Here is a 24,055-nt window from a genome sequence, read left to right as displayed (position 1 = left end):
TGCGCCTCTTGTTTCTCACCTTCTTTATGCTGATGACGTAGTGATTTTTGCTAATGAAGGGAAGCAATCTTTGAAAGAATTGATGAAGGTTATTGAGACTTATGAGTCTTGGTCTGGGCAGCGGGTGAGTAAATAGAAAACAACCATGTATTTTGCGAAGAATGCTATTGCAGGGCGGAGAGGGAGTTACTCAATTTCACTGGATTTAGTGAAGGTACTTTTCCATTGACTTATCTTGGTGCACCTATTGTCAATGGGAGACTTATGAACTTACATTTAGAGTCTATCTTTAATCGGGTGAGGAAGAAACTTTGGGGGTGGAAATTAAAATGTCTTTCAGCTGGGGGCAAGTTGATTTTGTTGAAGTATGTGTTAGCTAGTATGCCGATACATATTATGTCTATCCTTAGATTCCAAAAAAGGTTCAAGGTTTTGGAAGATGGTGGTGAAGTGCATCCCGGAGGTCTTGGAAAATTCGGAATGGAGGGTAAGGGACGGTAATGTTTCTTTTTGGTGGGATCACTGGTTGAATGAAGGTCCTCTTGCTAATTCTTATCATGTGGTTGATGTGCCAAAGCTGATATTGGCTGATTTAAAAATCTCTAATGGTTGGGACGTTAAAATTTTAGAGAGGCTAGTGGGAGTACAAAAAGCAGAGGAGATTTGTAGTTACTTGGGTGCGCATAAATCTAGTCAAGATTTACTTGTTTGGCTTCATAATAAGGATGGCTGCTTCTCCACCAAAAGTGCTTGGCAATATATTTGGGTCACTGCACCAGCTGCGTCTTGGGCTAAATGGGTGTGGCATGAAGCTATACCAAAAACAATTTCCATACTAATGTGGAAGACTTTTCATAATGGTTTAAGTGTGGATGATAGATTGAGGAGAGTTGGTATTCCTATTACTTCTAAGTGTAATTTTTGTGTACAGGGAAGATATGAGGATTTAAATCATGTTCTTGCTGCAGGTGATATTGCTGCTGGGATTTGGAAGAGGTTTTCGGTTATTTTAGGTGTGCCTTATGACCCAAATAAACATTGGTTTGAGTTGGTGTTACTTTGGTTTCAACGTGTGTCTACAAAGTCCCAGGTGGGTTGTATTTTGGGCCTGCTTCCTTCTATTATTATTTGGAAGTTGTGGCAACGCAGATGTAAGGCAAGGATGGAAGATAAATGCATCTCAACGAAAGTGCTTTGGGGGTCTATTTGTGTGTGGATAAGGAAAATGCAAAATAGCTTGCCTAAATTTACAAAGCTTGCTTTTGTCGATGAGGAGAGGTTGAGAGAATTGAACAATCCAGTTAGTCCGAATAAATTGACGCCAATTAAATTGGTTTATTGGGTGAAGCCTATATATGATAGATTCAAATTAAATATTGATGAATTCAGCCTTGGCAATCCAAGGAGCTTGGGCGCAGGAGGGGTAATTCAAGATTTGAATGGTGATATGGTGCTTTCATTTTCTTGTTATCTTGGTAGGTTCTAATAATCTTGCTGAGTTAAAGGCATTATTAATTGGGCTGAAATATTGCCGTTCTCTGGGCTTGCTTCATGTGGACATTGAATCTGATTATTTGGTTTGTGTATCCTGGGTTCAAAAGAAGCGTTGTGGAGTGTGGTATTTAGAAGACTTTTGGGAGGAGGCTATGGGTTTGTTTGAAGGTGGAGATTTTGGTATAAATCATATTTATCGAGAATGAAATGTACCGGCTGATTATTTAGCTAAAATGAGAACTTAAGGTTCGACCTATGTTTGACGCTCTTTATTGAGAGTTCCAAAACATCTGAAAAGATTGTTTCGTACGGATAAATTGTCATTGCTTTATCTGAGAGGTCTTTGAGTTGTTGGTCTTATTATTTTATTCTAGTTGTTAGTCTTATTTTGGAGAGGTTTGGTTTTTTTGTGGCATATTGCTTGTTGTGTATTTTTTATATGCTTGATTTATAACTAAGGTATTCATCTGAAGATTTATTCTTAATAAATTTGAGAATGGATCACTTTTAAACATGTGGTATTAACTCTTTCTTAAAAAAAAAAAAAATCTTCTTCCGGGCCTAAATATTTGTGGCTGAGAAGCAATCTTCTTCTGGTTGATACATTTGCCTTGCTGCCAATATACAGTGTTCGTGAGCTTTGGTGCCACCTTCTTGTTCAGTTGTTTGGTTTGGTTGTGACGTAAGAGCATACATAAGCATTAAGGGAACGGGAATGATAAACTAAGGCACGTTTCCCATGCCATGAATTCAGTACTGTACTCATCATCCCCATTAAGATACAGAGCATCAAATTGAAATGGGTAGTTGGGACACGAGCACGGTACGCTGCCAGCACTCAACCAGTTAATCAGTGGGAAAGAAAGAAAAAAACTACCATGCGACTTAATAGTTACAGCTCCATTTGACCGTTGAGTATTTGTTTTTATTTAATGATTAATAATGTAATTTTAAATGTATTGATATATTTTTTTATTTTTTAAAAATATTTAAATATATTAAAAAATATGAATAAAAAAATTTAAAAAAAATTATAAGAATAATTAACAGTAATAATGAGCGGTGCTACTTGCACTGCTCGAAAAGAAAAATAGGACTTTCCTCAAACTAATTGAGGCTGAAAAGAATATAAGCATCAAAATAAACATTCTTGACTGAGAAATTATAGTTGCAATTGTGTGTACAAATATCGTATAATTATTTTAAAAAAATAAATAAATATGAGATCTTCATAAAAATAAATTAATATTTTAATAATAGATTACACTCTTTTTAAAGTGACTGCATAATATATATATATATATATATATATATATAGCATTACTGTTCTTGACTACTGAAAGGAACATTTTACACAGCAATTTCAGCTTGTACATTATCTTTCACAATTTGTGATGCATTTTCATGAACACTAGGGAATAGCGTAAGCATGAGTCCCTGCGGCCAAAAGACCAAAAGACAACATAAAAGAACCATCCATTCTCGATTAGGATGCTGGACCGCTGGTACCAGTCCCCTTTTTTGCCTCTTGAAAGTATAAATTGCATGTTTTTTTCTATTTTCTTTCAAATATATTTTAAGCATGCACCACCATTGGCCATTAATAAAAAAAAAATTACAACTTCATTAATAATCACATCCTTAATTATTAAAAATAAATTCAAATATCCAAACCATACCTTCAATGCAAATACATAGGGCTAAATATCATTTTATTGCAAACGACTTTAAGCTTGAATGCCCATGCCTAATTTCCTTATATCTTCGATTAACAATGTAATGTTAAGGAATGAAGATCCGCCCTTTTCTGTTGCCTCCCTTGCCTTCTCTGCAAGCTTTCTTACTCGTTCTCTTCTCTCTTCCCTATCTTTTCCTTCAGTCATTATCTTTTGTATAGCTTCCCTAACTTTCTCCCTCTTCACCAAGACTCCAGATTTCCCATCCTCCCCCACGGGGACAGCTATCTCATTCCCTACTCTCTCACCAATCTTCAAAACTTGCACAACCAACTTCTCATTAAAAAACTGGTCAGCAAAAAGAGGCCATGTCACCATTGGCACGCCAGCACAAATCGCTTCTAGCGTTGAGTTCCAGCCGCAATGGGTCAAAAACCCTCCGATTGCAGGGTGTGACAAAATCAATACTTGAGGAGCCCAGCCCCGAATCAAGAGGCCTCTCCCGTTTGTTCTCTCTTCAAAACCATTCTCTAATATCCACTTCTCCAACTCTTCTTTTCCATTATCTCCTCTAATAACCCAAAGAAATGGCCTGTTGCAAGCTTCCAAGCCTAGACCAAGCTCTATTAGTTGTAATGGTGTGAGGCGGCAAAGGGTTCCTAGACAAGCATAAACAACAGAGTTGTCAGGCCACGAATCAAGCCACTTCAAGCACTTGTTTTTGTCAATGGAGGACTTGTTACCTCTTTGAGCCTTCTCCAAGTCCGTCTTGTTGGATAGTGAAACCGGGCCAATACACCAAACTTTATTATCTCCTTTTGCCTTGCAATACTCCTTAACATATGCTGATTCCAACTCTTCAAAACTATTGATCACTATTCCATAAGCTCCTTCTTCAGATGCTCTTATCTTTGCATGAAGATCTTTAAAATCTTGCATGGAGGGATTCAAGCCCGATGGTAGTTGTGCTTTAGTTAACTCAATTCTTTCAGGTAAACCTGGCACTACAAAGGGCTCTGAATCGGAGGCACTCATGTGGACCTGAGATGTGTGCAAACAATGACAGCATAAGAGATTGAAACAACCTGTGCCATCAAATAAAAGTCTTGGTATGTTAAACTTTCCAGCAACATCAACTATCCAGGGAAGATTCTTGTCGGCCAATATGCAACTCGGAGTCGGTTCCATGTCTTCAAGTAATTCTTCCAGTGGTTGTTGCAGCTTATTAACAGCAGCAAAGAAGTTCCCAAACAAGCCGCGTGAAGGGATTGTATCGATACTTTCACATCCCTCTGGCAAGCCCACCTCATGGAGTTGCAATTGGAGCTGGACAATTCGGATTGGGAGCCCAGATTCAATGGCACGGCTGATGATCGGCTTGATTCGGATGGCATTTAAGGTTGTCGTGGTAATGGTGATTATAACACCACGTTGTGCCAGCAGCCTAGCCATATCAGCCATGGGAATAATGTGTCCCGGACACATCAACGGTATCATCACAAAGTGAAGCTGGTGGTCGGCGCCTGAATATTGTGGTGCCATTGCCGTATTCGGATTGCCGCAGGAATTGAAAATGAAGCAAATGATAACGTTCAAATCTTATGCGAAGACAATTTGTGCTCAGCCGCCTCCTGCACGTACAGTACTTATCAGTGCGCTAACTTCGATAAAGTCTATGCATTGTGCCCATTATGTGACCTCAGTTATCTCGTGCATGTAAATATTTTGTGGGGCCTCGTGTTTTGGATATAGCTAGAGCATTAGCAATTTAGCATTGAATTCATCGTCATCTACAAAATTTAGTTAAAATTCATATTTTTTATAAATTTAAAACCATCCAATCCAATCCATAACTCTAATCAGTTAAAATCATAATATAATATTAATTTTTAATAATAATATTTTATTTAACTTTTATCTCAACTCATCTCATCTTAACTTACTATCCAAATGACACTTTAGCCTCGTTTGTTTTCATCCTTATTTTCATCTTATATCATATTATGTCATCTAATCATTACAAAATTTTAAAATCTTCACACAAAATAAAAAAAAAAATTCAACTTTTTTAAATTTCAGAATAAAAATAATATTAAAAAAATATATATTAATAATATTTTATTTAACTTTCAATTTTTATTTTAATTTATCTCATCTTATTTAAAAAAAATAATAAAAAAAAAAAAAAAAACGATGCTATATATTATATTTAGGGATAAACAACTGCAGAGTCCAGAGGAAATAAAAACAATTTTAAGGACAGTACTACAACATATGACTTCACCGTTATGATTATTGATAATTAATGTATATAGAATGGTATGCTAATTAATGATCTTTCTTTCCAATATTTAGATGTGAAAATTATAGTACTTACTATATATGAGGTTTCAATATTTAGAGAGCACATGAAAACCAGTGAAAAAAATTGCAGTGAGCTAGACGACGTTGCTTATCAAAATAATTATATTAATCAAATTATTATTTATTTTTAGATTATTTCTAAAAACAAACACTTATTTTTTATTTTATCTTATCTTATTTAATTTCATCTCTTATTAATTTATTACTATTTATAAATTGTACTATAGGAAAAAGAAAAAAGAGTGGTCTGATTAGGAAAAAAGTTGGTCTGTCGTCTGAGCCTTGGTGATTACTGTTTTGTACAGTTATTAGACTATACAGCAACGCCAGGAAAATGCCGGAAAATTGTTTTCATTCGGTGTTACTTTTCAAGCACGTGCTTCAACATTTTGGTAATATTTTACTATAAAAAATTAATATAATTATTTATGGATCCCACCAGTATAAATATTTAAAAAAAAAATCAAACTAATCTCATCTTATCTCTGTAAACAAATACACACTTTATTTTATCTCATTTATACTTAATATATCTCAATATTATTCACACACATCTAAAAATTTGTGTTAGAGACTTTTTGTATGTTGTTAACTTTTTGTGTTATAGTGTAGCCAGATTGCTAACTTGTAAACCTTTTACATTAATATATAGTCTTGTTGAAGTTGTACCGTGTAGTTTATATTTCTAACTATACCATACTTATGATCCCTTTAATATAACTTATTTTCCATCAAATTTGTTGTTGTAATGGTAAGCTAAAATTTGTAATATGCGAGAGTTGCTCTTCTTTACATATCAATACATTAATAAAGTGTGAAACTAAAGTATATATCGAACGCTTCCAACACCTAATAAACAGACTAACTTTAAGAACCAGGGTCCAAGCAAGCTCAAGTTGTTTTAAAAATAAATAAACGACATTCTTCATTAAAAGCACAAAACAAGTACATTGCTTGTATAATATCCACCTGTTGCTTTTGTCTGGAAATAAATGTCACAACAGGTACAAACAGTGACCACATATACAAAGTGTGACCACAAATGTAACAATGGCTAATGCCAAATACAAACAACGATCACAAAGGTTGAGTACCAACAACGACCAGTAATAACTACATTTACAAAAATTCCGACAACGACCAGCAATAACTACATTCCAAATGCCTTAAGCAACCAGCTCCACAAATGCCAACAACTCTACAAGCATAAAGTTCATAAAGTTTCTGCCAACTTCCAATATATCGACTAAAACTAACCATGTTGAAGATCCACTTGTAACCGGATTAATGAAAATAGACTAAAAAATCACTTAAAAATTGTCATATTTTACTAAACAAATTTATATACATGAACTACTGCATACTTGTGTAATGACACTTCGTTGTGTGCCAAGAAATAAGACCTCATCTATTGTTGTTGCAACGCCTCGTGTTCAAGACCTAAGTTGATATGGACAAATGACAAACAGTAGCGTACGTAGCGACTGCTTAAGCGGACTGTACCTAACACATCTCTATGAAGAAACACTCCCAAATACTGTAGCCCATATTTCAAGTTCCTATTGTTTGATTACTCCAATGCATATCATTCAAGCTCCTAGTGAAAATATTTTATTTCATCTCATCTCATCTCATATCATCATTATAACTTTTATAAATTCTCATAAAAAAAATAAATAACTCTACTTTTTCAATTTCTCAAATAATAATAATATTGAAAAATAATATTCTAATAATATTTTATTCAACTTTTATCTCAACTCATCTCATCTCAACTGACTATCCAAATGACACTTTTTGTTTTCACCATTATTCTCATCTTATCTCATGTTATGTCATCTAATCATTATAATTTTTTAAAATCTTTATATAAAATAAAATAAATAATTTAATTTTTTCAAATTTTAAAATAAAAATAATATTAAAAATCTATATTTTAACAATATTTTATTTAACTTTAAACATTTATCTCAATTTATCAAAACAGTATAAGAGGAGATCAAAGGATTCAAAGTTTAAGCTTGGTGAACTAAACATCTGTTCTAATTATGCAGGTGAATTGGATAAATATTACATGATGGAATAGAAAAAGGTATCCAAACTCATGTAGTAGGTATATATCCAAGTGGGCAACCGCTTGAAAGTGAAATCGAAATGGTAGAGGCATGCATCTGGACGGTCATCATGACCAAGCTGCATGCATCGTCATTAATATTTGACAGAACAACTACTGATGATCATCCATGGCGTGACTTGACCAGCTTCCAGCCTGGGAACAGCCAGATATCACAGAATTCCAGCTGAGCAATGTTATCACACGCATCTCAACAAACAAAGAAAAAACAGCTTCTATCTTATCAAAGTTGGACTACATGCATGGCTTTTCAGGTCAATTGCTGCCAAACTCTTATCAGTACTAACTACGTACTGAACCCAGTCTCTAATTCAGAACCATAGTTAATGCTAGTCCAATCCATCCAGCATCTTCATCTCTAACTGCTGCAATATTTGCTTCACAAAATCTTATATCTTTTCTTTCTCAGCGCCCGTTAGTATTTTTTTTTTTCAAAAAAAAAAAAAAAAAAAAGACGACACTAAGGATAGATTTGGAATGGGATGAGATATAAAATTCTCATCTTATCTCATCTCATCATTATATTTTTTTTAAATCTTCATATAAAATATAATAAACAATTCATTTTTTTCAAATCTTAATTCAACTTTTTCAAATCTCAATATAAGAATAATACTAAAACATAATATTTTAAACACTAAGACAGATTTGGAGCATAAAATAAAACACAAAATTTTCTTCTCATCTCATCATTACACATTTTTCAAATCCCAAAACAATAATAATATTAAAACTTAATATTTTAAACTTCAAAACAAAACACTTAGTTGTGTTTGGATGTTGAAATAAGTTGAGTTAAGTTGAGTTGAGATGATAAAATATTGTTAAAATATTATTTTTTAATATTATTATTATTTTGAAATTTGAAAAAATTGAATTGTTTATTATATTTTGTATTGGGATTTGAAAAAGTTGTAATGATGAATTGAGATGAGTTGAGAGTATTTGAAAAACCAAACGAAGCCAAAATTCTCATCTTACCCCCCAAATCTACCCTAAAACAAAACACAAAATTCTCATCTCAGCCTCAAACCTACACTAACTCAATTTTATAGGTTAATTTTCACTTATGATATAGAAATATTTTATACAAAGAGGAGTACGAGGGTTAAAGAAATCTGAAAACCATGCTCTTATAAAAACTATAATCCTTAATAAAAATTAGTTACAAATGAAAAAGAAAGAAAAGAAAATTAATGACGTCGTGTGAGAGTTCCTGCACGATCCAAAGAAAATATACCAATCATATGGTTAGGTAATTCATAAAGGGAGGAGAAGCTTACCATATTGCCCATTGCAGCGAAAGAAACAAGGTTATTAGCTAAGGTAGTGCCTTCTCTATATACATGGAATATATCAAATTGTAAAGCACTTTTAAAATAAAGAATGTCATCCCAAATATTGAAATAGGACCAAGGGGCAACAAATTATTCTTAAACCAATTAAAAATAAGAAAAGAGTCTGACTCCACAATAAGATCAGTAATACTTAGTTGATAACATAATATAAGACCCAACTTCAGAGCACAAAGTTTAGCATAAGTATTAGTACTAACGCTCAAAAAGGAAGAAAATCCAACAATAAAGGCACCATTAGGAGAATGTAAAACTCCACCACACACTACAAGAAACAGGGTCTTTTCCGACGCTTAAATTCGCCGCAAATAACCCCCAAAATCGCTGGAAATAAGTATTTGCAGCGATTTACGTTGCGCCGGACTTTCGTCGCAATTGTAGAGCCTTTTAAAAGATTAGCTAGAGAATTACAAAATTCGTCGCCAAAAATTTTTATTTACAGCGATTTTTTTCGCTGCTAATAATACTAATTTCGCCGCAAATAACGTTGGGATTTCAGTCTTATTTCGCTGCGAAAAAGTATTTGCAGCGTTTTATATCGTTGCTAATACACAAAATATCGCTGCAAATATCTTGATATTATTTACAGCGCATTCAAAAATCGCCATTAATAATGTTTTCCAGCGGTTAAAATCGCCGCAAATAAGTTGGGCTACTGAAAAAGACTATTTGCGGCGAATACATGTCGCCGTAAAATGTTTGTGGCTGAGAAGCAATCTTCTTCTGGTTGATACCTTTGCCTTGCTGCCAATATACAGCAGTGTTCGTGAGCTTTGGTGCCACCTTCTTGTTCAGTTGTTTGGTTTGGTTGTGACGTAAGAGCATACATAAGCATTAAGGGAACGGGAATGATAAACTAAGGCACGTTTCCCATGCCATGAATTCAGTACTGTACTCATCATCCCCATTAAGATACAGAGCATCAAATTGAAATGGGTAGTTGGGACACGAGCACGGTACGCTGCCAGCACTCAACCAGTTAATCAGTGGGAAAGAAAGAAAAAAACTACCATGCGACTTAATAGTTACAGCTCCATTTGACCGTTGAGTATTTGTTTTTATTTAATGATTAATAATGTAATTTTAAATGTATTGATATATTTTTTTATTTTTTAAAAATATTTAAATATATTAAAAAATATGAATAAAAAAATTTAAAAAAAATTATAAGAATAATTAACAGTAATAATGAGCGGTGCTACTTGCACTGCTCGAAAAGAAAAATAGGACTTTCCTCAAACTAATTGAGGCTGAAAAGAATATAAGCATCAAAATAAACTTTCTTGACTGAGAAATTATAGTTGCAATTGTGTGTACAAATATCGTATAATTATTTTAAAAAAATAAATAAATATGAGATCTTCATAAAAATAAATTAATATTTTAATAATAGATTACACTCTTTTTAAAGTGACTGCATAATATATATATATATATATATATATATAGCATTACTGTTCTTGACTACTGAAAGGAACATTTTACACAGCAATTTCAGCTTGTACATTATCTTTCACAATTTGTGATGCATTTTCATGAACACTAGGGAATAGCGTAAGCATGAGTCCCTGCGGCCAAAAGACCAAAAGACAACATAAAAGAACCATCCATTCTCGATTAGGATGCTGGACCGCTGGTACCAGTCCCTTTTTTTGCCTCTTGAAAGTATAAATTGCATGTTTTTTTCTATTTTCTTTCAAATATATTTTAAGCATGCACCACCATTGGCCATTAATAAAAAAAAAATTACAACTTCATTAATAATCACATCCTTAATTATTAAAAATAAATTCAAATATCCAAACCATACCTTCAATGCAAATACATAGGGCTAAATATCATTTTATTGCAAACGACTTTAAGCTTGAATACATGTCACCGTAAAATGTTATTAGCGGCGATATTTATTCGCCGCAAATAATCTTCTTTGCTTAAAAATTATTTCCGGCGAACTATACTCGCCGGAAATGATTTCATGTAATTAAAAAAAATTGCAGAAAACAGAATGAATAAAAAATACAATGCACATCCAACGAGTAAAAACTGCACAATCACATTTGGCCAACGAGTAAAAACTGCATTCATGAATTCATCGATGACAGCAACATACTCATCACCATCAAGACGATGTTCTTGAAGACCCAAATCTGGAAATAAAGTATAAATTGATCATCTATTTGAAGGGACTCATACATTCATGATGATGATCAGAAAAGAGGGGAGGGGCGATGTAGGTGAATTTATGGATGCAAGTGCACTTAATATGCAATACAAAGCAGGGTAAATTGACATAACCATGATTAAAAATCATTTTTTGCTTAAAAAATGGGGGCATGCATTTTTTAAGAAACATGGGTAGCAAGTCTGTTTTCTTGAACTAACTTAAAGTTAGCATGGTTGATGGTGAACAACTGCTTTTATGGGGGGGAAAATATATGGCACAACTACAATATCATCACCACAAATGGATGAAAAAGACTTACACAATGGGTCTTTTAGCAGCTTCTCAGTATTAGTTCCAACATCAATCATCACAGGAAGTACCTATTGATGGAATACAAAAAAGGAAAAAATTAATAAGTAACAAATCAATTACTTGGGCTTCACACTTAGTTGAGTTGAGTTGATCATTAAAGAATCAAAAGGAGAATAGAGGTCAAACAGGACTGTGGAAAACACATTATGTATCGAGCAAAAATAGAAAATGATCTCAGCACTGAACAATAATGTATCGAGCAAAACTTCAATACTGCACATCAGATTCAAGTATCTGGATATAAAAGTTCATTATTTAAATTTACATTCTGAAGATCTTTTAACTTTATTGAAGATCTTTATTGAAGCATTCTGAACCTGTGGGAAATGGAATGACTCACATAGTGTAATTTAAGAGAGTAGTCATGAGTGCTAAGGCATACATTGGCTACTTGTTAAGTGAAACTGGGTTTATAAGTGATTCTAAAATATTTACCAGCCTTTTTGAGGTTATAACATTGATATGGCTAGCGCTTTCCCTAGATTGTTATATCTGTTATTAGAACAACTCAGTGAGGCCAGCAATGCGATTCTAAAGCACTATATTGCTATGACTTTGATGAAATTGTCATGAATTTAAGAGGGAGATTTAGTAACACCTCATACCAATTATGCTAAAAAGAGATTTAGTAACACCTCAAGCCTCTGAGAACTAAAAAATAGAAGCAATTAAAATTGGTGTTGGAATTTTACAGCACATAAACAAAACACAAAGATTAGAACCAGTTCTCCCAACCTTAAATTCACAGCAATTGAGTCTTCCATTTCTTTTGTAGAGTCAAGAAGCCTTTCAGCCTGACCATGACAAGATTCACATCTGTAAACATAATTGATTTCTACTAGTTTAACACATAAAAATGGAGGCCTAAACATAATTGAAAAGTGATTCAAATAGAGGAAGAAGTATAGTTAAAACTATAGCAGACCCTTGTTGCTTAAACTGTACAACATGGAACAAAACAAGGCAGAAAATCATCTCACATCTTCAAGCAGTAGATTGCATGAATTATGCATGCTTCTACCTTCCCTCCACTTGGTTACACACCCAACTAAACAAGTATTAGGGGAAAAATGTAAGGACAGATGAGGTTGGAAGACACCATGACAGAATCTGTTGCAGAAAATTTCGGAACTTGGAAGTGTGTTTGCTGCTATCTTTTTAGGTGCTAAACGTGAGCTAAGAGAGGGAAAAATGATGGAGGCTTAAACTAAACTGAACTTAGTCTTCCAACAAATGAAATTTAAGCCAAAGTTACAGCCTTGTAGAGTGAAGATATAAGCTAAAAATGAAGGTAAAACTGCTGCAGCACAAATGGAAAACATCACTTTGGCTGATATATGGAAGATTTGGGGCATTTATGAAAGTGGAATGGAACAAAGATCTTTATTTGGGAACTTTCAATAAGTCATGATCTTAGTATTTCTTCATTTAGGTGTATTGCTGATGGAAAATACCCACAACCCTCACTACAAGAAACTTACCCTTGCTTAGCCTAAACAGGACCACACTATATATTAATGTCAAATAGGACCAAAATGCCATATCCAGGTACAGAATTTAATGCCATAGAATTAAATGACACAAATTTCAGCCACAAAAAAGGTTTATATAAATTGGTTTTGTTTCTAGAATGAAATAAACAGCCCACAAAAACTTGGTAGCACCCTTTTTTGGCAACGACAATTGTTTAAATTTAGTTATGCCATGAAATAAAATTTGGTTTAGTAAGTCATCCCTGATGAATGAACCCCACATATGCATCAAAATGTATGCTGTCATCCAGAACTATATACACATTATAATGCAACAATTGCCATCTATACCACATAAATATATGTGTGCACGTGTGTTCAGCCAACCAGTGATTTACATTTGTCAGACAACAAAGTTTTCTGTTCTTTTTTTCTTTTTTTGGATAAGAAACCACAAGGCTTGTTTGTAGCCATGCCCAATAAATTTCATTTCGATAAAAATGAGAAAAGAACCAGTGCTGTGACAGTATGTTCATAGCAGTGATGATACTAAGTTATCTAAACCCAAATATTCTGAATTTAGTCCCCTTCTCAAAAGCGTACAGCCTTCAAGGAAAACTTCAGCACCATTCAACTGATTAGATTGTAAATGACTAATAAAACAAAAAAGAACTTGAAAAAATGAGAGAATACAATGGAAAAGCACTTACTACAACAATAGAAAATCAAAACCTTAAAATCATCCCTGAAATCAAAATCCTAATCTAGATTAAGCAAATCTACAAAATGCATACCAAGCTCTTGGGTTGCAAACAGAGCAAGGGAGGGCCTTGCGCTGCTGGACTGGCGACGGCGTCGACGTGAGGGTGGTGGCGAACGGCGCCCCTAGTGGCGGCAATATAAAGAAATCCAAGAGAGAGAGAGAGAGATCGGCGCGGGCTGGGGGAGAAGGAGGGGGTCGCCGTCGAGCTGAGGTGGCGGTGGCGTGGTGGGGTCGCTGGCGCCGGACTATGCTTACCGGCATGGGTTGTGCTCGAGAAAGGCTGAGTTAGGGAGAGAGAAGGGGAGGAAAGGGGGGGGGGGAACGCCTGGAGGGAAATTAATGGAGAAGAGCGGGCAATTTAATTTTATAACATATTTGCGGCGTCTTAATATCGCCGCAAATAACTAAAATCTCGCCGCAAATTAATGTAATGGTATATCAACGAAACTGAAATTCGCTGCAAATAAGTCTTGTTTGCAGCCATTACTTTTGCGACGATTTTAAAATCGCTGCAAATACTCTTTTGTGGAGATTGTTAAACACAAAAATCGCTGCAACTAACCACTTTTGTAATTGCAGCGATTAACTAACCGTCGCAAAAAATGATATTACTTTTTCCGACGAATGTTTCGTCGTAAAAATTGATAATTCGCTGCAAAAGACCAATTTAGTATTAGCAGCGAATTTATTCGTTGGAAAAAGTATAAAAATCGCCGCAAAAGACTATTTTCCAACTTGATGGGAAAAATTAGCAACGATATAAAAAATCGCTGCAATTAAAGGTTATTGCGGCGATTTTATTTCCAACATACATGAAATCGCCGCAAAAAGCCTTATTTCTTGTAGTGACAGCTAGCAGAACTAAGGTTGCCTTTGGAGGCGCCATTTATGCTTTAAAACTACCAAGGCCAAGACGAATCCATTTGACTAAGATAGATCTTCTAGATCTAATTGTTAGGGTAGGGAGATGGAAGGGTGTCCAACGTGGTAACACTAGTGCTAGACACAATAGTTTTTGGTTTGAGAAGAAAATTGAGATCTCTCAACCATGGCTTAACCTTGTAGATAATAGAGAGACTGTTGATTTGGGTTCCATCAAACCTGACTTTATTCCTGGCAAGCCAAATATCCCAAAAAATGAAGTAAGAATAAGAGAGACAATCAAGTGGAGTTGAGTATTGCCTAGAAAGTAATACCACTAGTGAATGCCACGACTTTTCCAGCTGGGCAAAGAAGTGGGAGTGTAGCCAAAAAATATTATAAAAGTATCACCAAACAGTCTTGCTAAGAGAGCAATCAGAAAATAAATGAGAAACAGTTTCCAAAGAACCAACAACATTACAGTTGCATTTAGAAGCAATAGAGATACCACAATGCTGAATATTGTCATCTAGGGGAATACCATTGTGCCAAAGTTTCCAAACAAAATGGAGATTTTTAAGGGAATAGCTTTGTTCCAAATGAAGGTGGCAAAAAGAAATATGGGAGATGAATCCTTGAGAAAATTTCATCGATAAAATGTTTCCAAATTTTAATGTCTGAGCCAAGCTTAAGCGATATGCCAAACTCTCTAAGTTCATGTAAAGAATCTCATCCCAGTTCCACCAAGAATGAGTACAAACATCTTTGATTTACAGATTGAGTGAAGAAACACGAACACCTTTCTAAAAAAGAGAAACAGTATTGGACCAATTATCATACCAAAAGCTTATAACACCCTCACGAATTCTCCATTGACTCTATTGATGAATAATAGGAATGAATTTGCAAATGACTTTCCAGGTGCTGGAGTGATAAGGTTTGGCCACAATGTGAGTATGAGAAAAATTGTTAGGCATATACTTGTTGTGAAAGAAATTAGCCCAAAGGGAATTAGATCTAAAAACATTTCAAGCAAGTTTGCAATGAAGGGCATTGAGAATATCAAAGACATTACGAATACCAAGGTCGCCTTCAGGTAAAGGGTGAGAAATGTGAGACCAAGAGACCCATTTTTTCTTAGGCTGACCATCTACCTCCCCAGAAGAATGTGGTGAAAGCCTTATGAATGGCATCAATCACTTTCTTTTGGGGGTTGAGAACGGATAGAATATGAATGAGAATAGAAGAGAGAACGGATATAATATGAATGAGAATAGAAGAGAGAACAAATTTGAGTAAGGTGAGTTTCCCCCAGAGGAAAAAAGACGTCTTTTCCAATTAGCAACCTTATTGCGAATTTTAGAGATGATGAGATCATAAGCAAAAACGAGGATTTTCCCATAAGAGAGCAGAGTCCCAAGATACGAGGTAGGGAACTTACCCTCTTCGAAATCAGTAGTAGTCTTAATAACATGAATTCTGGCTTTAGAGACATTCCTATGAACTAAGAGAATACTTTTGGAAGGGTTGAGTTTTTTACCAAAGATGACCTCGTAGTGATGGATAAAACCCATAAAGGAAAGAAGAATTTTTTTAGAACTATTTGTTAAAATTAAAAGGTAATCGGCAAAAAGGATGTAAGAAATAGAAGGATAACCATGTGGGACAACATAGGGAGTAGTGTGACTAACCTTCATGATTTTAGTGAGACCTCTGCTGAGAGACTCTTCACTTAAAATGGAGAATAAAGGAGATAAATGGTTGCATTGATGAAGAGCCATATTGGAAGTGAAGTAACCTTTGTGCGTATCATTAAGACACAAAGAAAGTGGGGTCAGTATAGCAACGTTGAAGTAAAACAATAACGACCTTATTGAAACCAAACGAGGCTAGAACATTAGAAAGATAATTCCAGTTGACTCTATCAAAGGCTTTGGACATATCCACCTTATGAAGGACATTGTTACCTTTAACTTTCCTACCAAGGCTATGGGTAAGCTCATTAGCCAGGAAAATGTTATCAGAGATAGTGCGCTCCGTCACGAAAGCCCTTTGATGCTTGTATATGAGATTGGGCATCAAGAAGGTGAGGCAGGTGGCCAGGATTTCGGAAATAATCTTGTAGGAGCTTGGCACAAACTAATAGATATGAAATCTGAGAGGAAAGTGAGATTGTCACCTTTAGGAATCATTGTAATGAAAGAGTGCTTAAAAGAAGATGGAATGTAGCCCTCATTAAAAACTCAAAAACAGCCTCAAGAAGATCAGGGTGGATGACATACCAGCAAGCTAAGTAAAACGAGGAAGAGAACTCATCCAGGCTAGGGGCAGAATCAATAGGGATACTAGAGACAACTTCTTTAACTTTTTCCAAACAGGGAAGTGAAATGTTAAAATACATAAAAGAGTAGTGAAATGTTAAATATATTTATAAAAATATTTATTTTTATACATGTCAACTATTGATACGCTTAAAGTTATAAAATTTAAATTTTAAAATAAAACTAGTAAAATAAATCTTGTAAATAAAAATATAAGTAAAACTATAACTACATATAATGCTATTCTTTTTCATAAATTCAAAAGCATTTAAATTATAACTTTATATTGAATTAGTCAAAATAATAATATAATTTTATTTTTTTAATAATAATTGTTTAATTTTTTTTTATATTTTGTAACTATACTAACTATATATTAATTAATAATTTATATGAGTATAGGCCTAACAAAGAGCATATATGATATCAAAACAGTGGAAGAGGAGATCAAAGGTTCAAAGTTTAAGCTTGGTGAACTAAACATCTGCTCTATTAATTATGCAGGTGAATTGGATAAATATTACATGGTGGAAAAGAAAAAGGTATCCAAACTCATGTAGTAGGGTAAAGGAATCTGGACGGTCGTCATGACCAAGCTGCATGCATCGTCATTAATATTTGACAGAACAACTACTGATGATCATCCATGGCGTGACTTGACCAGCTTCCAGCCTGGGAACAGCCAGATATCACAGAATTCCAGCTGAGCAATGTTATCACAAGCATCTCAACAAACAAAGAAAAAACAGCTTCTATCTTATCAAAGTTGGACTATATGCATGGCTTATCAGATCAATTGCTGCCAATTAAACTATTATCAGTACTACTGAACCCAGTCTTTAATTCAAAACCATGGTTAATGCGAGTCTAATGCATCAAGCATCGTCATCTCTAACTCGCTGCAATATTCGATTAAAACAGCCCACCACAAAATCTTACATCTTTCCTTTCTTAGCAGGGGTTAGTACCTCTTTTTTTTTTTTGAAAAAAGACACTAACTCAAATTTATTAATTAACACTCATTTATGATAGATGAATACTTTATACAAAGGGAAACAAAGGGATTAAAGAGATCTCAAAACCATGCTCCTATAAAAGGTAGCTATAATTCTTAATAAAAACTAGTTACAAATGAAAAATAAAGAAAACAAAATTAGTGACGCAACGTGAGAGTTCCTACACGATCCAAAGAAAATATACCAATCACGCGGTTAGGTAATTCATAAAGGGAGGAGAAGTTTACCGTATTGTCCATTGCAGCAAAAGAAGCAAGGTTATCAGCTAAGGTAGTGCCTTCTCTATATATATGGAATATATATAATTGTAAAGCATTTCTAAAATAAAGAATGTCATCCCAAATATTGAAATAGGACCAAGGGGGCAGCAAATTATTCTTAACCCAATTAAAAATAAGAAAAGAGTCTGACTCCACAATAAGATCAGTAATACTTAGTTGATAACATAAGGTAAGACCCAACTTCAGAGCAAAAAGTTAAGCATAAGTATTAGTACTAATGCCCAAAAAGGAAGAAAATCCAACAAGAAAGGCACCATCAGGAGAATGTAAAACTCCACCATAGCTAGCAGGACTAGGGTTGCCTTTGGAGACGCCATTTATGTTTTAAAACTACCAAGGGCAAGACGAATCTATTTGTCTAAAATAGGTCTTCTGGATCTAATTGTTAGGATAGGGAGATGGAAGGTGTCCATCGTGGTAACACTAGTGCTGGACACAATAGTTTTCGGTTTGATAAGAAAATTGAGATCTCTCAACAATGCTTTAACCTTGTAGATAATAGAGAGACTGTTGATTTGGGTGCCATCAAACCTGACTTTATTCCTGGCAAGCCAAATCTCCCAAAATATGAAGTAAGAATAAGAGAGACAATCGAGTCGAGTTGAGTATTGCCTAGAAAGTAATACCACTAGTGAATGCCACGACTTTTCTAGTTAGGGAAAGAAGTGGGAGTGTAGCCAAAAATATTATAAAAGTATCACCAAATAGTCTCACTAAGAGAGTAGTCATAAAATAAATGAGAAACAGTTTCCAAAGAATCAACAACATTACAGTTGCATTTAGAAGCAATAGAGATACCACAATGCTGAATATTGTCATCTAGGGGAATACCATTGTGCCAAAGTTTCCAAACAAAATGGAGATTTTTAAGGGAATAACTTTGTTCCAAATGAAGGTGGCAAAAAGAAATATGGGAGATGCATCCTCGAGAAAATTCCATCTATAGAATGTTTCCAACTTTTAATGTCTAAGCCAGGCTTAAGCGATATGGAAAACTGTCTAAAGTTCATGTAAGAGAGAATGGTTACCCAAACTAAAAATCTCATCCTAGTTCCACCCAGAATGAGTACAGACATCTCTGATTTATAGATTAGGGGAAGAAACACGAACACCTTTCTGAAAAAGAGAAACAGTGTCAGACCAATTATCATACCAAAAGCTTAGTACCCTCACAAATTCTCCATTGACTCTCTTGATGAATAATATGAATGAATTTGTATGACTTTCTAGGTGCTGGAGTGATAAGGTTTGGCCACAATGTGAGTATGAGAAAAATTGTTAGGCATATACTTGTTCTGAAAGGAATTAGCCCAAAGGGAATTACATCAAAAAAAATTTCAAGCAAGTTTGCAATGAAGGGCATTGAGAATATCAAAGACATTACGAATACCAAGATCACCTTCAGGTGAAGGGCGAGAAATGTGAGACCAAGATACCCATTTTTCTTAGGCTGACCATCTACCTACCTAGAAGAATGTGGCGAAAGCCTTATAAATAGCATCAATTACTTTCTTTTGGGGGTTGAGAACGGATAGAATATTAATGAGAATAGAAGAGAGAACAAATTTGAGTAAGGTGAGTTTACCTCAGAGGACAAAAGACTTCCTTTCCAATTAGCAACCTTATTGCGAATTTTAGAGATGATGGGATCATAGGCAAAAACGGGGATTTTTCCATAAGAAAGAGGAGTCCCAAGATATGAGGTAGGGAACTTACCCTCTTCTAAATCAGTCGTAGTCTTAATAACATGAATTCTGGCTCTAGAGACATTCCTATGAACTAAGAAAATACTTTTGGAAGGATTGAGTTTTTGACCAAAGATGACCTCGTAGTGATGGATAAATCCCATAAAAGAGAGAAGAATTTTTTTAGAACTATTTGTTAAAATTAAAAAGTCATCGGCAAAAAGGATTTGAGAAATAGAAGGACAAGGGACAACATAAGGAGTAGTGTGACCAGTCTTCATGATTTTAGTGAGACTTCTGCTGAGAGACTCTTTACTTAAATTTAAGAGTAAAGGAGATAAAGAATTGCCTTGATGAAGAACCATACTGGAAGTGAAGTAACCTTTGTGCGTACCATTAAGACACATAGAAAAAGTAGGGTCAGTATAGCAACGTTGAAGTAAAATAATAACGTCCCTATTGAAACCAAACGAGGCTAGAACACTAGAAAGATAATTCCAGTTGATCCTGTCAAAGGCTTTGGCCATGTCCACCTTAAGAAGGACATTATTACCTCTAACTTTCCTACCAAGGCTATGGGTAAGCTCATGAGCTAGGAAAATGCTATCAGAGATAGTGCGCTCCGTCACGAAAGCCCTTGATGCTTGTATATGAGATTGGGCATCAAGAAGGTGAGGAAGGTGGCCAGGATTTCGAAAATAATATTTTAAGAGACCTGGCAAAAACTAATAGGTATGAAGTCTGAGAGGGAAGTGAGATTGTCACCTTTAGGAATCATTGTAATGAAAGAGTGCTTAGAAGAAGATGGAAAGTAGCCCCCATTAAAAACTCAAGAACAGCCACAAGAAGATCAGGGTGAATGACATACTAGCAAGCAAAGTAAAAAGAGGAAGAGAACCCATCGGGCCAGGGGCATAATCAATAGGGATACTAGAGACAACTTCTTTGACTTCCTCCAAATAGGGAAGACGGAGCATAAAATTGTTATCAGTATTGGAGATAAGATTAGGAATAAGGTCCAATAAAGAGCTGGTTTTATGAGTTGGTTTGGCCGTAAGTTGAGCTTGAAATAATGAACAACAGTATTATGAATGGTGAGATGATCCGAAGAAAAAGTACCATCTGGAAGGATGAGAAAAGTGGCAACAGCTTTGCGCCTTTTGTGGTCGGCAATATTGATCGAAAAAAATGGTGTTTTTGTCACCCTCAGATAACCATCCAACTCTTTGACTTTTGTTTATAAAATATCTCTTCTTAGAGCAAGATGTCATCATAGCTTTTTTGAAATTTTTGTAAAATAATTTGGTTAGATTCCAAACCAAGGTTTTGAAGAGAAATTTCAGCAATCTGGGTTTTATCTCGTAACTCAGCAAGATTTTGAAAAATGTTCCCAAAAATATTGAAATTCTAGTCTTTTAAGGCAATTTTAAGATGCTTGAGTTTGAAAAAAAGATTATGAAGACCACTAAGATGACAAGTTAAGTTCCAATTATAGGAAATAAAGTCAAGAAAAAGAAGGGTGTTTGATCCACATCCTTTGAAACTTAAAGGATGATGGACCAAATTTGGAAACGTTTTATTCTCCAACAAAAGCGGGGAATGGTCCGAATGGTTTTTCTCATTATGAGAAAGGGCGACCTGAGGGAGGTGTTGGGACCAAGGTTGATTGACAAGAGCACGATCAAGTCTCTCCCAAGTATATATATCATCTTTTCTACATGACCAAGTGAACTTGGTACCAGGAAAAGGCATGTCATAAAGGGAATTGTTCTCAATAAAATCAACGAAGTCAGCCTTGACAGATTGAGGAGTTGGAACACCATCGAAATTCTCATCATCACACTGAATAAAATTAAAATCGCCTACTAGAATCCAATGGGTGGTTGAGGGTCACATATTTGTAAGAAAATTCCAAAGGGATCTCCTAAGCAAATAATTACATTTAGCATGCATACACAATAGAAAATATAGTGGTAAAACCACACCAATGCATAAAGAAAGTGAAATTTCGTTCAAAAGAATGAAGTACAGTAATAAAAATATCAGATTTAGCACAAACCTAGATTTTCCCCCTTTATCTTCATTAGAAAAAACTTGAGGAAGACCAAATTTTTTACCAATAGCAGCAGCTTTAACAAAGGGGATCATAGGCTTAAGCAAAACAATTAAAGACAACTTATGAGTGTAGATCAAATGTTTCAAATGAAGCATGGTACCATGATTGGCTATGCTTGTACGTTCCAGATAAGAATAGAGTTCATTAAGATATAATTTGAGTTTTGTATTAGGGACAATACGTGTTACGCATTTTACATGTTTACCTTTCTTTTTGGGAGCATTCACCATAGCTTTTGAATCCAACAAATGAGCTTTTGAAGGCTGTGGATCTTCTTCAATAATAGCTATACTAGAGTCCAGATTAAGATCATTAGCAAGCATAGCAGAGGAGTTAAAGATGGGTATCTCCTTAGTAGGCTCATTTCCATTAGAGATTTGGTTAGTAACATCTGTAGAGTCCTAATTTTCAAGAGGCTTTTCAGACCTTGCATTCAACAGAGGTAAAGAGGGATTTGACACCATATTAGCCTCGACGGTGTGTTCAAGATGGTGATCAATTTCGGGGTCAAAAACAGGTTGGTTCTCAGGAATATTATCGTTATTAGAACTAGGTTGGGCCTCTTGGGGGATTCAAATAGAGCTAGGCTAAGGTTGTTTAGTCTCAAGAATGACCTCTGGTTTATGCTTGGGGATTCTTTTTTTTTTTTTTTTTTTCAGTGATAGGTGCTTGAGCATCAACCGCTAAATTCTGTTTGGGTTCCTCGCCCGACCGCTTCCTATACTCATGAACATGTTGTTGAAGCCGACGATATATACAAAAGCTTGGGAACCTTTTGTACTCATTTTTTGCCAAAAGCCATCGTCACTAGTACCAATCCAAATCACATCCTCCCTTTGGACAGAGAGGTCGATTTCAATGCACACTCAAGCAAATGAGGGAGGGGTATGTGTAAGCGTAGGTAAATCTCGTGCCAAAAAATTTCCTAAGGGTTGGACCATAACTTTCATATAAACACAGAAATTCAAGAGGAGTAAGGGGAATCTTATCCACACCAGTGCAATCAGAGACTCCTCTTTGGGAGAGAAATCTCTAGTCCACTTAAAGAGCCTAGACATGGCACCTTACATGATGTGAGAGTCCCTGGTCCAGGCTTTCACCAAGTCTTCTGCAGATTCAAGTTTAATCAATACATGGCATGAATCGATCAGTCCCATGATAGGGGGATATTGAAGATTCCATTTTAAAGTGACATGATTTTGTATGGCATCCATTTGCGAGTGTCCCTTTGAAAACTTTGCAACTAGTGCAAATTGGAGAGGGGCCTCTGATTGCTGAACCTCCAGAGCAGTGAAATGGACCATCAACTTCCCATTTTTACTTTGTGGTTGTTTGATTGGAAGAGATATCTTCCAATAGGGGTCGAGGAGAGCTAATCTAGCCGGTTAGTATCTTTGACAATGGCGGCATAGGACTTTGGTGGAGCATCCGGCTTATCTTTCAATTTTGGGGTGATGGGGTTATGGTTTGATGGAGATGGATTCTCCATGGCGGAAGCTTAAGGAAAATTGAGTATAGAAAAATAGAACTAGAAAAAACAAAGAAATCGGACTATTGCAGGTGTTTAGTAGTAGAGAGACAGAGGAGAGAGGAAGAAGGTGAGGCGGGGGCACATGAGAGCCCTAGCCTCTAGAGAGAAAAATATTATTTTACTTGAATTTAGAAAATAATATAGAATCCTGCAAGGGAAACCAAGTTCTTCTGGGGAAATGACTCGTAAAGCAGTACTACTTCAAGTAGCTCTTTACATGGTCATGAGTAATCAAATACATGTCATTGACGGCACCATTTTTCATTGCTTAACAATTAATAGATATATACAGGATGAGCATTTGCTAATAGAAGGCTCACATACTGAATTGGCTTCCACACTCTCCACCAGCATTTGTTAAAAGGCAAGGCAAGTTATTGATCAATTACTTAAGTGGCAATCTCACGTTCAAAAGACCTAGCCTATAGCTAAGATCCAAAGACTAGTTTC

General features: G+C 35.2%; 2 protein-coding genes across 5 annotated transcripts; both read right to left on the bottom strand.

The window, feature by feature from the left end:
• Positions 1–3,048: 3,048 nt before the first annotated feature.
• On the bottom strand, positions 3,049–4,947 carry LOC108983640 (UDP-glycosyltransferase 73C3-like). Of its 2 annotated transcripts, XM_018955343.2 has the most exons (2): positions 3,914–4,917; positions 3,103–3,829 (listed from the first exon to the last, which is right to left on the bottom strand). In XM_018955343.2, exons 1-2 carry the CDS (start codon positions 4,710–4,712, stop codon positions 3,222–3,224), a joined length of 1,407 nt encoding a protein of 468 aa, XP_018810888.1. In that variant the 5' UTR covers positions 4,713–4,917; the 3' UTR covers positions 3,103–3,221. The 2 variants fall into 2 exon arrangements, with proteins under 2 accessions (XP_018810887.1, XP_018810888.1); XM_018955342.2 differs by having other exon boundaries at positions 3,049–4,947.
• Positions 4,948–10,762: 5,815 nt separating this feature from the next.
• On the bottom strand, positions 10,763–22,729 carry LOC118348718 (NAD-dependent malic enzyme 62 kDa isoform, mitochondrial-like). Of its 3 annotated transcripts, XR_004801694.1 has the most exons (4): positions 22,280–22,729; positions 12,295–12,353; positions 11,507–11,567; positions 10,763–11,170 (listed from the first exon to the last, which is right to left on the bottom strand). XR_004801694.1 is itself a non-coding variant. In XM_035690907.1 (3 exons), the coding sequence occupies exons 1-3, from the start codon at positions 22,295–22,297 to the stop codon at positions 10,962–10,964; spliced, it is 288 nt and encodes a 95-aa protein (XP_035546800.1). In that variant the 5' UTR covers positions 22,298–22,707; the 3' UTR covers positions 10,763–10,961. The 3 variants fall into 3 exon arrangements, 1 of the variants encoding a protein (XP_035546800.1); XR_004801693.1 differs by lacking the exon at positions 22,280–22,729 and having other exon boundaries at positions 12,295–12,380; XM_035690907.1 differs by lacking the exon at positions 12,295–12,353 and having other exon boundaries at positions 22,280–22,707.
• Positions 22,730–24,055: the final 1,326 nt, after the last annotated feature.

The sequence above is a fragment of the Juglans regia genome, chromosome 6 (assembly GCF_001411555.2).
Source record: "Juglans regia cultivar Chandler chromosome 6, Walnut 2.0, whole genome shotgun sequence".
Taxonomy (NCBI): Eukaryota; Viridiplantae; Streptophyta; class Magnoliopsida; order Fagales; family Juglandaceae; genus Juglans; species Juglans regia.
The sequence above is the reverse complement of the archived record's forward strand: the minus strand, read 5'-3'. Positions and strand labels throughout refer to the sequence as shown.

Bases quoted from the DNA above. Each gene is read 5' to 3' on its own strand.
- LOC118348718 (XM_035690907.1), bottom strand. The intron at 11,171-11,506 runs GTAAGTCTTTTT...CTTTATTTCCAG, and splicing joins GCTGCTAAAAGACCCATTGT to ATTTGGGTCTTCAAGAACAT.
- LOC108983640 (XM_018955342.2), bottom strand. From the start codon at position 4,712: ATGGCACCACAATATTCAGGCGCCGACCACCAGCTTCACTTTGTGATG.